General features: G+C 43.0%; 1 protein-coding gene across 2 annotated transcripts in view; it reads right to left on the bottom strand.

Annotated features, from left to right (window-relative positions):
- Window positions 1–3,925: 3,925 nt before the first annotated feature.
- LOC134340284 (SH3 and cysteine-rich domain-containing protein 2-like) overlaps window positions 3,926–16,445 on the bottom strand; it is a 232,084-nt gene continuing 219,564 nt past the window's right edge. For both annotated transcript variants that reach the window (XM_063037330.1, XM_063037331.1), the window contains one exon: window positions 3,926–8,617. In XM_063037330.1, coding sequence (XP_062893400.1) covers window positions 8,519–8,617 — 99 coding nt within the window. In that variant the 3' untranslated portion in view covers window positions 3,926–8,518. The remainder of the gene's footprint in view (window positions 8,618–16,445) is intronic.

Genomic DNA, 16,445 nt, shown 5'->3' with positions numbered 1-16,445 from the left:
CTCTCATTTTTTTTGCACTACCTTACTTCCCATTTTTCTATTTTCTATTTATGATGTATAATTTAAATTTTTAATATTTACTATTGATTTGTAATCCAGGGAGCGGGAAGCGCAGAATCAAATATCGCTGTGATGATTGTACGTTCTAGTATCAATTGTTTGGTGACAATAACGTATAAAGTATAGTGGCATGTTGCAGGCACTTACCACTCCCTGTGTAATAAAAAACTTGCCTTGCAAATCTCCTTTAAACTTTCCCCCTCACACCTCAAAACTCTTCCCTCTGGTATTTAACATTCCCCCTCGCCTGGAAAAATACACGATGCCTCTCATAATTTTATATATTGTACTTCTAACAAGTCCACAATCTAAGCTTGTCAAATCTGCCCATATAGCTGGCACACTCTACTCCAGGAATATCCTGGTGAATCTTTTCTGCACACTCTCCAAAGCCTCCACATCTTTACTGTAACAAGGAGAACAGAGCTGTGCACAATACCCCAAATGCAGCCTAACCAAAGTTTTATACAGCTACAACACGATCTCCCAACCTTCAAGGGCAAAACCCTGACCAATGAAGGCAAGTGAGTCATTAGCCTTCTTTACCATCCTTATATTTTACCACTCTACTTATCTTGCCACTTTGGACTTGCACCCCAAGACACTTATGTACATTGATACCACCAGGGGTCCTGCATTTACTGTATACCTTCCCCTAACATATGACTTCACAAGGTGCAAAACCACACACTGAGAACAGAGAGGACCATCAAACTAAAGAACAAGATGTTAGACAACGAATTTCTAACTAGCACAACATCCAAAATATAACAGGCAAATTAATTTTAATGGCAAATCTGTGGGAGGCTACAAATAAACTCAAATCCATTCATAAACAATGAGAAAGCACTAAGTTCTGCATGTAAAATGTTTTTCTTTATGTACAATACAAGCAGTGCCATTGAATGTTAAAGTTAAGCCAGAAGTTATATTTTTTGGTGAGTTAAAAAGTGCCTGTGAAGTCACACAACTGGTTATAGTTCAGAACAATCAGAGTCTGCCCTAGCCACTTATAGAGTCAGAGAGTACTGAGGCACACAACCAGGCCCTTTGGCCCATCTAGTCCATACCGAAGTATTATTCTGCCTAGACCTTCGACCTGCACCTGGAAAATAGCTCTCCACATCCCTCCCATCCCTTTATTATCCAAACTTATTCAAGACCGGAAGAAGCTGCAGAAGATTGTGAACACAGCCCAGCACATCACACAAACCGATCTTCCATCCTTGGACTCACTTTACACCGCACGCTGTCGGAGCAGTGCTGCCAGGATAATCAAGGACACGACCCACCCAGCCAACACACTTTTCGTCCCTCTTCCCTCCGGGAGAAGGCTCAGGAGCTTGAAGACTCGTACGGCCAGATTTGGGAACAGCTTCTTTCCAAACGTGATAAGACTGCTGAACGGATCCTAACCCGGATCTGGGCCGTACCCTCCAAATATACAGACCTGCCTCTTGTTTTTTTTTTGCACTGCCTTACTTTCCCTTTTCTATTTTCTATTTAGGATTTATGATTCAAATTTTTACTATTTACTGTTGACTTGTACTCCAGGGAGCATGAAGCGCAGAATCAAATATCACTGTAATGATTGTACGCTCTAATATCAATTGTTTGGCGACAATAAAGTAAAATAAAGTAATGTAAAGTAAAATGTTGAAATCTAACTTGCATTCATCACATCTGCTGGCAGCCCATTCACATTCTCACCACCCTCTGAGTGAAGTTGTTCCCCTTAAACATTTCACCCTGAACCTATCACCTCTAGTTCGAGTTTCACCCAACCTCAATGAAAAAATGGCCTATCTATGCCCCCCACAATTCTGTATACCTCTATCAAATCTCCCCTCATTCCCCTACACTTTCCCTATAACCCAGGTCCTTAAGTCTTGGCAACATCCTTGCAAATTTTCTCTGTACTCTTTCAATCTTATTGATTTTGATATTATGGATCCAATTGCTTCAATGTTTGAGCTTGGAGAAGGAGAGGACCTCATATCTACCTTTTACCCCTCCAGTTGTCAATTTTGTTAAGTCTTTCCTTTTAATCCATGACCTATAAGATATTGGAGCAGAATTAGCCATTTGGCTCATTGAGCCTGCTCTGCCATTCCATCATTGTTGATTTATTATCCCTGTCAACCTCCACTTTTGTAACCTCCACTTTAAATATACCCACTAACTTGGCCTCCACAACAGCCTTTGGCAATGAATTCCACAGATTCACCACCCTCTGGCTAAAGAAGTTCCTCCTCATCTCTGTTCTAAAGTGGCATCATTGTATTCTGAGGCTGTGTGCTCTGGTCCTAGACTCGCCGACTATAGGACTCTCCTCAAGGTTTAGGTCCTGCTAAGATCTCCTCTCTGCCTTTAAGTCTTTTACTTCCCCGTTCTGTGATTTCACTTCAAAGAAGCAAGTTGCTTTGCAAGCTCACACTTGCAGACAATTTAAACACCTCTACAGGGAACCCTTTTGTCATTGAAATTGAACTGTTCCATATTAATAATAACCATGATTAATACAGCTGTGGTAAATTGTAGCTGCAATTGCAACAGATCGAACCTGTTAATTCTGATGCCTTTAGAATTTGAAACAATAGAGAAGATTCTCATTTGATGTATTAGAGCTTTTACTCGAAGCACAAAATTCAATGACCTGCTTCAGCCTACGACTAAAATTTGCAAACCAATTATGTGTTTCTGAAATCTCCTAGATAGTGAATTTATAACTGCTGGAATATGACTACAACCCACTTCCCTGGCAAAAACAAAGTGCTGCTTATTCACATATCTTACTTTAGAAATCCCATATAAAATTGGGCATGCTTCACAGTGATGTGACGAGGTTCAGTGTAATTGGTTTAACTTTATATTATAGATATGATGATTATAGAAACACAGAAAACGTACAGCACAATACAGGTCCTTCAGCCCACAATGCTGTGCCCAACATGTCCTTACCTTACAAATTACCTAAGGTTACCCATAGCCCTCTATTTTTCTAAGCTCCATGTATCTATCCAGGAGTCTCTTAAAAGACCCTACCATATCCACCTCCACCACCATCGCCGGCAGCCCATTCCACACACTCACTACCATCTGCATAAAAAACTTGCCCCTGACATCTCCTCTGTACCTGCTTCCAAGCACCTTAAAGCTGTGCCCTCTCATGATGGCCATTTCAGCCCTGGGAAAAAGCCTTTGACTATCCACACGATCAAAGCCTCTCATCATTTTATAAACCCTCTGTCAGGTCACTTCTCATCCTCCATCGCTCCAAGGAAAAAAGGCCAAGTTCACTCAACTATGACTGAACTTGCTGACTAAACTTTCAATTAACATCTTATTTAGGGGACAATAATGGCAATGCACATTGCTTGGAGAAAAACAAGTAAGTTTCTTTTGTATGCAGTCTCAAAACACTGATTCACACTAGCACAATCTATTCACAATGCAGTGGACAAGTTAGAAATCAGATTTTTAAAAAAATTCTTATGCTTAATAAAAATCAGAAATAGCAGCAGAAGTCAGCCAAACAGACTCTCAAGTCTTCTTTACCCTCTAGTAAGGTCATGACTAATTTAATCTTGGCCTTCGTATGATTTTCTTTCTTGATTCCTCCAAGCCGACGGTTGCACTGAAGTCCAAAATCTATCTCAGTTTATGTTATTTCAATCAGTCCTCCCACAAAGTTCCCTGGGATTGAGAATTGTACAGATTCCAACTCTTCATGAGAAGTTTCTCCTTTTCTCCATCTGATCCTGAGATAATGCCATCTAGTTTTACCTTCTCCCACCCCTCCCACAATGAGAAACCCCCTTGGTATTTTATACAGATTTGTAAGAACACATCCTGTCTTCTAAACTTCAAAGAATATAGCCCCAACCTGCTCAGTTTCTCCTCAGGATACAAATCCTTCACCCCAGGAATCAATCTGGTGAATTTTCTGTGTCACAGAGCAATTATATGCTTCGTTAAATGTGCAGACTAAATCAGTATTACAAGTGTATTCTCCACACAAACTTAAACAGTTGTCAGAGAACAAATATAAACCTTTAATCGTGAATAATCATGTCTAGGCAGATGATGATGTATATTTTTTTAAATTTGAAATTATATGAGCTGCAAGGGAGTCCTTGGCTGATAGCATTCGATGATCATTGATCTCATCACAACCAGCTGTAAACATTGAGTGAAACAACCCTTGATACAAATGCACAGGAGCTTAGAAAAATGAATTTAAAAAATGAAGTGGTAATTAGGAAGTGTTTCAGTTTTAGAATATTGTAGCTTTCTACTTGGGATGAAATGTTCTTCGTTCCAATAAGCAAGTAGATCTTTTCCCCCTCTGTGATAATTCCCTCCCTTGGTAGTCAAGCAACAGAGCTGGGGAATTAATATGAGGGCTCCTACTCAATAAGCCTTACCACAATTGCCTCATCTACCTGCTGTACTTCAACCATAAACCCATAAGACATATGGAGTGGAATTAGGCCACTCTGTCTATTAAGTTTTCGCTGCCATTTGATCATGCTTGATTTCTTTTCTTTTCCCTCTGAGCCCCATTTCCTATTTTTTTCTTGAAAACAATTGATAGAATGCAAGAATGTATCAAACTCCACTTTTCATACACCCAGTGACATGGCCTCCACACCATGTGTAGCAATGAATTCCACGGATTCACCACCATCTGGCTAAAGATATTCCTCCTCATCTCTGTTCTAAAGACATGTCCTTCTATTCTGAATCTGTGCCCCCTGTAGACTCTCCCACTACAGGAAACATCCTCTCCATATTCACACTATCCAGGCTTCTCAATATTTGATAGGTTTCAATAAGATCCCCCCCCCCTGTTCTTCTAAACTCCAGCAAATACAGACCCACAGCCAACGTTAACCTTTTAATACCTGGGATTATTCTTGTATACCTTCTCCAGATCCTCTCCAATGCCAGCACATCCTTTCTTAGATAGAGGACCCAAGATGTAACCTAACTGTCAGTAGCTGTCAGTTTAGTGGAAAGATGAGTATATTGAATGCTAAATATTCACTGAGAATTGACACTTTGAGAACCAGGACTATCTTAGCCAAACATTTTTGCATTAATGAAATATCAGGAACACAAAAGAAATGACTTTATTGGTAAAAACACTACTATAAGACTATAAGTTAAAGGAGCAGAATTATAAGAGGCATAGATAGTGTCTTTTTCCCTGGTCCAACTTGTCCTTCTTTGATACTCCTGCTCAGAAAGGCTGTAACATACAAAACATAGAAAACCTACAGCACAATACAGGCCCTTTGGCCCATAATGCTGTGCCAAACATGTACTTACTTTAGAAATTACCCAGGGTTACCCATAGCCCTCTGTTATTCTAAGCTCCATGGACCTATCCAGGAGTCTCTTAAAAGACCCTATCGTATCCGCCTCCACCACCCTCGCCGGCAGCCCATTCCACACACTCATCACTCTCTGCATAAAAAACTTACCCCTGACATCTCCTCTCGACCTACTTCTAATCATCTTAAAACTGTGCCCCCTCATGTTAGCCATTTCAGCCCTCGGAAAAAGCCTCTGACTATCCACACAATCAATGCCTCTCATCATCTTATACACCTCTATCAGGTCACCTCTCATCCTCCGCCGCTCCAAGGAGAAGAGGCGAAGTTTACTCAACCTATTCTCATAAGGCATGCTCACCAATCCAGGCAACATCCTTGTAAATCTCTTCTGCACCCTTTCTATAGTTTCCACATCCTGTGTAGCGAGGTACTTACACAGGTCTCTTTATTTGAGGAGGGATACTGGAGGCAGTTCAACCTGTAGAATTGCCTCTTGTTGATCCCTGGAACATTTTGTAATGAAGAACTGAACTGGGCTTTAAGAAAGGTTAAGTTTAGAAGGTAACCCCAAACACAATAGCTTTTGAGGGAGATTGATAGAATGTTTCTCTTAGTGTGATTGTTTAGACCAAGGAGAAATGGCTTCAGAGTAGGAGGACTTGACTTCCTCCCAAAATCATAAATTGTTCTCATTCTCCAGAGTGCTGCAGAGGCAACATCATTGAATGTATTCATAGATCAGCTTTATTTTGTCCTAGAGGGAAACCAATGATCAACTTAACACACACAAAATGTTGGAGGAAACCAACAAATCAGTCAGCATCTATGAAGAAGGAACTATTGACTCCTTGGGTCAAGTCCTTTCATCAGGACTGGAAAAGAATGGGGAAGAAACTGAAAGGTGGGATGGGGGGGAGTGGAAGGAGTACAAGTTGACAGGTGATAGGTGAGCCCAGGTGAGGGGGAGGGTGGGTGGGAACAGGAGAATGAAGCAAGAAGCTGGAGGTGACAGGTGGAAAAGTTGAAGGACTGAAGATGAAGGAATCTGATAGGAGAAAAGAGTGGATCATGGAAGAAAGGGAAGGAGGAGAGGCACCAGAGCAAGGTGATAGGCAGGTGAGAAGAGAAGGGGTTTGGCAAAGAAGTGGAACTGGACCAGAATCAGATCAGCCAATGATCTTATGGAACATGCTTTCCTATTTTCACTATTCTAAGAAAAATTGCTCAGGGAATCCAATTGAGAATTCCCTTCCAAAATTGAAAACTGAGATGTAAAGAATGCAACGACAACCCTTCACTGGATTCTTATTGTGAAGAGTAAAGACTGCATTAAATACATCAATCTTGGAACAGCAGCATCACAAAGTCTACAATATCTAACTTCATTTACCCAAAATAGCTCCCTAGTTCTTGAATCTCCCTTGTTCTCCACTCAGATCCTGAATCTTGAGAGGAAAAATATAAGGTGAATGAAAGAAATTCAGAGGACGTCTGGTGGATAGGTTGAATGTGGTGTGTATCTGGAAAGAGCTGTCAGAGGCAGTGGTGGAGGATACTATTATAATATTTGAAAGGCATTTGGACAGTTAATTGGATTAGAAAGGAGTTGGGGGAAATGGATCTAATGCAGGTAAATGGGATTAGCATAGACAGGTAGCAAGGGCAACATGGACAAGATGGGCCATAAGGGCCTTTCTCCATCCTGTAGTCAGTGAGTCCAGAGGTCAAAGTCTAAAGGTCAATGCCCCTATGTCAGCTTATCTGGAGGTTAGGAGCCCAATGTTTTTGAGTCTGTGATTCTGAGCCAGTGACTAGAGGTTGGTGGTCCAGTCCAATGTCTGTGAGTCAAGAGTCCGTGGCCAAGGACTGGTGGCCCAGAGGCTGCCTATCCTGGGGTTGTAGGCCTGTCTGTGGATGGGACGGTGGGAAAAGGGCTTGTTTTGCTGCTGTTGTTTTATTTTATTGCTGTTGCTGCTTGCATTCTTCTGTTGAATGTTGTGGGCATGCTATGTTGACGCTGGAATGTGTGGCGACATGGGAGTACATCCTCAGGTTGCATTGGTTGTTAATGCAAACAGTGCATTTTACTGTTTGTTTCAATGCACATGTGATAAATAAACCTGAATCTGTACAGTTCTGTAATTCCATCCTATGCCATATGGCTTAAAAGGAACATAGGCAATTAACGAAAACAGATAGAAGCCTTTGAAAATTATGCCATTCAGAGATGCAGCATGTGGTTTAATCAGGGTCAACCATAAATAAACCTGGATAAAGTGATTAGAACAGGGTACAGTCATCCCCATTCTCTTCCATGCTCACAAGGCATGGCCCCTTTACTGGGTTTTGCCAAGGATCTGGCCTATATTTGGTACAGTAAGTGGGCCAGCCACAATTAAATTTAGCTAAGGAGGTAATATATCCAGGGCCTGAAACTCTGACCTTCTGCCATCTACCTTTCCTCGCACTGCACCAATCCTCTTCTCTCAATTAAACTCTGGGTTGAAACTGAGTCCAAGGTTCCTGACACCAAGCAAAGATAATTTACACTTAGCTTGAAAGTGACTGAATGATACTCCCAATCTGTTATCCCCAATGTATACCCAGAGCCAAAATGTCCAATATTTCAGTAAACCAGAAAAAAAAGGGTCTGAAAATATCAACAATGACAAAGTGTTGTTGGTTGCCATCAAGAGATGGGGCAATTTTGGGCAATTTCCTCTGTGCGTAGACAATGGACAAACTGTGAGTGACCTTAGGGGCTGCTCTGGTGCCTTTAAAAATGCATGGTGTCTTGGCGAAGAGCAGACTGGACAACATGGTGAAAGCTGGCACGAACTGCCTTCTGACTGCCCCTTGAGCAGAGTTCAATTCAGTATTCAGCTCTCATTCTACGAGTTTCAATGTGCACTGATAGGTGTGTGTCATGGGTCAAGGAGGAGAAGGATTGCCATTTGTGTTATTGTGGACCAACCAATCTCCTGCTGACTGATGCAGTGCGGTGGCAAAGAGAGACAGACACAATAAAGTGAGCTAAGTGTTAGGTACATAATCTGCTGCATATATTCCGTCTGGAGGCGGTCATGGTCGTGCTTAATTTGGAGGGTAAAAAAAGATCAAATTTCATTCAGAATGTCTGCTGGCACGACTCCCCTTTTCTTGCCGCTGCACACTTTGATAAACCCATTCGTTTCTTCTGCTCGACCGACACAAATCTGAAAAAGAAAACTGGATTTATTCAGCACTTCTGCTGTGGAGGAGCTTCAAGGACACATTACTGACTTAACATAGAACATAGAATAGTACAGCACAGTACAGGCCATTTGGCTCACAATGTTGTGCTGACCCTCAAACCCTGCCTCCCATATAACCCCCCACCTTAAATTCCTCCATATACCTGTCTAGTAGTCTCTTAAACTTCACTAGTGTATCTGCCTCCACCACTGACTCAGGCAGTGCATTCCACGTACCAACCACTCTCTGAGTAAAAAAACCTTCCTCTAATATCCCCCTTGAACTTCCTACCCCTTACCTTAAAGCCATGTCCTCTTGTATTGAGCAGTGGTGCCCTGGGGAAGAGGCGCTGGCTATCCACTCTATCTATTCCTCTTATTATCTTGTACACCTCTATCATGTCTCCTCTCATCCTCCTTCTCTCCAAAGAGTAAAGCCCTAGCTTCCTTAATCTCTGATCATAATGCATACTCTCTAAACCAGGCAGCATCCTGGTAAATCTCTTCTGTACCCTTTCCAATGCTTCCACATCCTTCCTATAGTGAGGTGACCAGAACTGGACACAGTACTCCAATTGTGGCCTAACCAGTGTTTTATAGAGCTGCATCATTACATCACAACTCTTAAACTCTATCCCTCGACTTATGAAAGCTAACACCCCATAAGCTTTCTTAAATACCCTATCCACCTGTGAGGCAACTTTCAGGGATCTGTGGACATGTACCCCCAGATCCCTCTGCTCCTCCACACTACCAAGTATCCTGCCATTTACTTTGTACTCTGCCTTGGAGTTTGTCCTTCCAAAGTGTACCACCTCACACTTCTCTGAGTTGAACTCCATCTGCCACTTCTCAGCCCACTTCTGCAACCTATCAATGTCTCTCTGCAATCTTCGACAATCCTCTACACTATCTACAACACCACCAACCTTTGTGTCGCTGGATCCCATGCCTTCTGACTTTCTGAATAAGCCTACCATGTGGAACCTTGTCAAATGCCTTACTAAAATCCATATAGATCACATCCACTGCACTACTCTCATCTATATGCCTGGTCACCTCCTTAAAGAACTCTAACAGGCTTGTTAGACATGATCTGCCCTTCACAAAGCCATGCTGACTGTCCCTGATCAGACCATGATTCTCTAAATGCCCAGAGATCCTATCTCTAAGAACCTTTTCCAACAGCTTTCCCACCACAGATGTAAGGCTCACTGGTCTATAATTACCCGGACTATCCCTACTACCTTTTTTGAACAAGGGGACAACGTTCGCCTCCCTCCAATCCTCCGGTACCGTTCCCGTGGACAACGAGGACATAAAGATCCTAGCCAGAGGCTCAGCAATCTCTTCCCTTGCCTCATGGAGCAGCCTGGGGAATATTCCGTCAGGCTCCAGGCACTTATCTGTCCTAATGTATTTTAACAACTCCAACACCTCCTCTCCCTTAATATCAACATGATCCAGAATATCAACCTCACTCATATTGTCCTCACCATCATCAAGTTCCCTCTCATTGGTGAATACCGAAGAGAAGTATTCATTGAGGACCTCGCTCACTTCCACAGCCTCCAGGCACATCTTCCCACCTTTATCTCTAATTGATCCTACCTTCACTCCTGTCATCCTTTTGTTCTTCACATAATTGAAGAATGCCTTGGGTTTTCCTTTACCCTACTCGCCAAGGCCTTCTCATGGCCCCTTCTTAAGCTGAAGATCTACCCCTTTCACATCTCAAACAATACCCTGCCTCAATCAACCAATTAGGATCCCAGCTAACCCCCAGCAGCTCATCACAAACCCTCCCTCAGATACCCCAAGCAAATCCTCATGGATTCATTCATTCACCCCATTCCAGTGTTTGACCCACTTTCCTGTGTGCAGAACAGGCATGTTCTATGGTTGCAGGAAGACGAGTAGTAGAGGGAGCAGATGCCCGCTTTTATGTACAAAATGTCTCCTGGGTCCCTCTGTTCCACAATATTCCCCCAGGGTACGACCATTCACTGCATAAGTCTTACCCTGGCTTGACTTCCCAAAATGATAGCTATTTGCCAATCTTCAACCCATACTGAAATGATCAAGATTCCCCTGTAATTTTTGATATCTTTTCTTCACTGAATGATTTTGTTTTTTATTTCCTTAAAATTTTATTTCCAAATATCTCCTTGTGCTGTCAAAGATCTTCTCACTGTTCACACAGTGAGCATGGAACTAGAGTTGTTGGAAGGCATGTAAACACAAAAGCTCACTGTGGCATATAAACAGCCCAGCAACATATTAAAGGATTAGACACAAGAGATTCTGCAGATGCTGGAAAACTTGAGCAAAACAGACAAAATGCTGGAGGAATTCAGCAGGTAAAGCAGCATCTATAGAGTTGAATAAACAGTCAAAGCTTTGGGCTGAGACCCTTCATCAGGACTTGGCTCGAATCATTGACTGTTTATTACCCTCTATAGATGCAGCCTGAAAATGCTGAGCTCCTCAAGCATTTTGTGTGTGTAAATGAGATTAGATCAAGTAAAAGCAAATGGGGGAGTTACTTAAAGATCATCAGCTAAAGGAGCGTGCAAGAACATGGGAGATGAAATAAAGAGGGAAAAATTTGCAGTTAACCACTTGCATGTACAAAACCAAAAAGCAAGGTACATTTTTTTTTAAATAATGACAGATTGGGAAAAGTCCTTGTACACCATTGATTGCAAGCTAATACACAGGTAGCAAGTAATTGTAAGGTAAATGGTTTCTTTGGTCTTTATTGCAAAAGGATTTGAATACAGGAGTAAGGACATCTTTCCACAGTTATACAGGGCCTTGGTGAGACCACAATTGGAGTGCTGTTTACAGTTTTGGTCTTCTTACCTATAAAGGATGTACTTGCCACAGAAGGAAGGCAGCAAAGATAAACCCATCCAATGCCTGGGACAATGTTTTTGCCATAAAGGGAGAAGCTGAGTTGACGAGACCTGTACTCTTAAAGTTTAGAAAAATGAGAGATAATCTCATTGAATTACTCACAGGTCTCAACAGACCTGTGTCTGAGAGAATATTTCCCTTGACTGAGGGATCTAAAACCAGACATCACAGTCTTGAAATAAGGGGCAGGCCACTTAGAACTGAGCAGAGATTGCTTCACTCAGAGGATGAATCTTTTCTATGCTGGAGGGTAGCAGAGGCAAAGTCACTGAGCTGGTAGCATGCCTGGCCTAATGCAGATATCAGGTGTTCCTGTTTCTACAGTAGAGTGGGTTCAATACTGACCACTGCCAGAATGGGTAATTTTGCGATTTTGTTTCTTCGGTGCCAGAATGTTTTTTTTTATTAGAGATATAGCATGGTAACAGGCCCTTCTAGCCAAAGAGCCTGCACTGCCCAATTACACGTGAGCAATTACCTACTAATCTGTGCATCTACGGAATGTGGGATGAAACTGGAGCACCTGGAGGAAACACGTGGTCACAGAGGGAACGTCTATGCTCCTTACAGACGCTATCAGGAATTGTACCCGGGTTGCTGGTTCTGTAATAGTCTGACACTAACCGCTGTGCTTCCATGCCACCCTTAAAAAGTTTGACGACACTTGTGGACTATCCTTGGTTGTTAATGCAAACAATGCATTTCACTGTGTGTTTCATAGAACCATAGAACCTTACAGCACAGAAACAGGCCTTTTGGCCCTTCTTGGCTGTGCCGAACCATTTTTCTGCCTAGTCCCACTGACCTGCACATGGACCATATCCCTCCATATACCTCTCATCCATGTACCTGTCCAAGTTTTTCTTAAATGTTGAAAGTGAGCCCGCATTTATCACTTCATCTGGCAGCTCATTCCACACTCTCACCACTCTCTGTGTGAAGAAGCCCCCCTCAATGCTCCCTTTAAACATTAGCATTATCATGGAAAAGGATAGAATCAGAAAGGACAGGAGAATTTTTAATTGGGGAAGGGCAAACTATGAGGTTATAAGGCTAGAACTTGCGGGTGTGAACTGGGATGATGTTTTTGCAGGAAAATGTACTATGGACATGTGGTCGATATTTAGAGATCTCTTGCAGGATGTTAGGGATAAATTTGTCCCAGTGAGGATGATAAAGAATGGTAGGGTGAAGGAACCATGGGTGACAAGTGAGGTGGAAAATCTAGAAGAAGGCAGCATACATGAGGTTTAGGAAGCAAGGATCAGATGGGTCGACTGAGGAATATAGGGAAGCAAGAAAGGAGCTTAAGAAGGGGCTGAGAAGAGCAAGAAGGGGGCATGAGAAGGCATTGGCGAGTAGGGTAAAGGAAAACCCCAAGGCATTCTTCAATTATGTGAAGAAAAAAATGATGACAGGCGTGAAGGTAGGACTGATTAGAGATAAAGGTGGGAAGATGTGCCTGGAGGCTGTGGAAGTCAGCGAGGTCCTCAATGAATACTTCTCATCGGTATTCACCAACGAGAGGGAACTTGATGGTGAGGACAATATGAGTGAGGTTGATGCTCTGGAGCATGTTGATATTAAGGGAGAGGAGGTGTTGGAGTTGTTAAAATACATTAGGACGGATAAGTCCCCGGGGCCTGACAGAATATTCTCCAGGCTGCTCCACGAGGCGAGGGAAGAGATTGCTGAGCCTCTGGCTAGGATCTTTATGTCCTCGTTGTCCACAGGAATGGTACCGGAGGATTGGAGGGAGGTGAATGTTGTCCCCTTGTTCAAAAAAGGTAGTAGGGATAGTCCGGGTAATTATAGACCAGTGAGCCTTACGTCTGTGGTGGGAAAGCTGTTGGAAAAGGTTCTTAGAGATAGGATCTCTGGGCATTTAGAGAATCATGATCTGATCAGGGACAGTCAGCATGGCTTTGTGAAGGACAGATCGTGTCTAACAAGCCTGATAGAGTTTTTTAAAGAGGTGACGAGATGTTTAGATGACGATAGTGCAGTGGATGTGATCTATATGGATTTTAGTAAGGCATTTGACAAGGTTCCACATGGTAGGCTTATTCAGAAAGTCAGAAGGCATGGGATCCAGGGAAGTTTGGCCAGGTGGATTCATAGAAACATAGAAACATAGAAAATAGGTGCAGGAGTAGGCCATTCGGCCCTTCGAGCCTGCACCGCCATTTATTATGATCATGGCTGATCATCCAACTCAGAACCCCGCCCCAGCCTTCCCTCCATACCCCCTGACCCCTGTAGCCACAAGGGCCATATCTAACTCCGTCTTAAATATAGCCAATGAACTGGCCTCAACAGTTTCCCGTGGCAGACAATTCCACAGATTCACCACTCTCTGTGTGAAGAAGTTTTTCCTAATCTCGGTCCTAAAAGGCTTCCACTCTAACCTCAAACTGTGGCCCCTCGTTCTGGACTTCCCCAACATCGGGAACAATCTTCCTGCATCTAGCCTGTCCAATCCCTTTAGGATCTTATACGTTTCAATCAGATCCCCCCTCAATCTTCTAAATTCCAACGAGTACAAGCCCAGTTCATCCAGTCTTTCTTCATATGAAAGTCCTGCCATCCCAGGAATCAATCTGGTGAACCTTCTTTGTACTCCCTCTATGGCAAAGATATCTTTCTTCAGATTAGGGGACCAGAACTGCACACAATACTCCAGGTGTGATCTCACCAAGACCTTGTACAACTGCAGTAGTACCTCCCTGCTCCTTTACTCGAATCCTCTCGCTATAAATGCCAGCATACCATTCGCCTTTTTCACCGCCTGCTGTACCTGCATGCCCACTTTCAATGACTGGTGTATAATGACACCCAGGTCTCGTTGCACCTCCCCTTTTCCTAATCGGCCACCATTCAGATAATAATCTGTTTTCCTGTTTTTGCCACCAAAGTGGATAACTTCACATTTATCCACATTAAATTGCATCTGCCATGAATTTGCCCACTCACCCAACCTATCCAAGTCACCCTGCAGATTCAGAATTGGCTTGCCTGCAGAAGGCAGAGGGTGGTGATGGAGGGAGTACATTCAGATTGGAGGGTTGTGACGAGTGGTGTCCCACAAGGATCTGTTCTGGGACCTCTACTTTTCATGATTTTTACTACCGACCTAGATGTGGGGGTAGAAGGGTGGGTTGGCAAGTTTGCAGACGACACAAAGGTTGGTGGTGTTGTAGATAGTGTAGAGGATTGTCAAAGATTGCAGAGAGACATTGATAGGATGCAGAAGCGGGCTGAGAAGTGGCAGATGGAGTTCAACTCGGAGAAGTGTGAGGTGGTACACTTTGGAAGGACAAACTCCAAGGCAGAGTACAAAGTAAATGGCAGGATACTTGGTAGTGTGGAGGAGCAGAGGGATCTGGGGGTACATGTCCACAGATCCCTGAAAGTTACCTCACAGGTGGATAGGGTAGTTAAGGAAGCTTAGGGGTGTTAGCTTTCATAAGTCGAGGGATAAAGTTTAAGAGTTGCGATGTATTGATGCAGCTCTATAAAACTCTGGTTAGGCCACAATTGGAGTATTGTGTCCAGTTCTGGTCGCCTCACTATAGGAAGGATGTGGAAGCATTGGAAAGGGTACAGAGGAGATTTACCAGGATGCTGCCTGGTTTAGAGAGTGTACATTATGATCAGAGATTAAGGGAGCTAGGGCTTTACTCTTTGGAGAGAAGGAGGATGAGAGGAGACATGATAGAGGTGTACAAGATAATAAGAGGAATAGATAGAGTGGATAGCCAGTGCCTCTTCCCCAGGGCACCACTGCTCAATACAAGAGGACATGGCTTTAAGTTAAGGGGTGGGAAGTTCAAGGAAGATATTAGAGGAAGGTTTTTTACTCAGAGAGAGGTTGGTGCGTGGAATGCACTGCCTGAGTCAGTGGTGGAGGCAGATACTCTGGTGAAGTTTAAGAGACTACTAGGCAGGTATATGGAGGAATTTAAGGTGGGGGCTTAAGGGTTTGAGGGTTGGCACAACATTGTGTGCCGGAGGGCCTGTACTGTGCTGTACTATTCTATGTTCTATGTTCTAAACTTTTCCCCCTTCACCCTTAACCCACATCCTCTGTTTTTATTCTCCCCTAGCCTCAGTGGAAAAACCCTGCTTGCATTCACTCTATCTATAACCATCATAATTTTATATACCTCTATCAAATCTCCCCTCATTCTTCTACGCTCCAGGGAATAAAGTCCTAACCTGTAAAACCTTTCTCTGCAACTCAGTTTCTCAAGTCCCGGCAACATCCTTGTAAACCTTCTCTGCACTCTTTCAACCTTATTAATATCCTTCCTGTAATTTGGTGACCAAAACTGCACACAATACTCCAGATTTGGCCCCAACAATGCCTTATACAACCTCAGCATAATATTCCAACTCTTATACTCAATACTTGATTTATAAAGGCTCTCTTTACGACCTTATCTACCTGTGACACCGCTTTTAGGGAATTTTTGTATCTGTATTCCCAGATTCCTCTATTCTACTGCACTCCTCAGTACCCCACCATTTACCTTGTATGTTCTACCTTGGTTTGTCCTTCCAAAGTGCAATACTTCACACTTGTCTGTATTAAACTCCATCTGCCATTTTTCAGCCCATTTTTCCAGCTGCTCCAAATCCCTCTGCAAGCTTTGAACACCTTCCTCACTGTCCAGTACACCTCCAATCTTTGTATCATCAGCAAATTTGCTGATCCAATTTGCCACATTAGCATCCAGATCATTGATATAGATGACAAATAACAATGGACCCAGCACTGATCCCTGTGGCACACTGCTAGTCACAGGCCTCCACTCAGAGAAGCAATCCTCCACTACCACTCTTTGGCTTCTTCCATTGAGCCAATGTCTTATCCAATTTACCACCTCTC

This window comes from Mobula hypostoma, chromosome X1 (assembly GCF_963921235.1).
Source record: "Mobula hypostoma chromosome X1, sMobHyp1.1, whole genome shotgun sequence".
NCBI lineage: Eukaryota > Metazoa > Chordata > Chondrichthyes > Myliobatiformes > Myliobatidae > Mobula > Mobula hypostoma.
The sequence above is the reverse complement of the archived record's forward strand: the minus strand, read 5'-3'. Positions and strand labels throughout refer to the sequence as shown.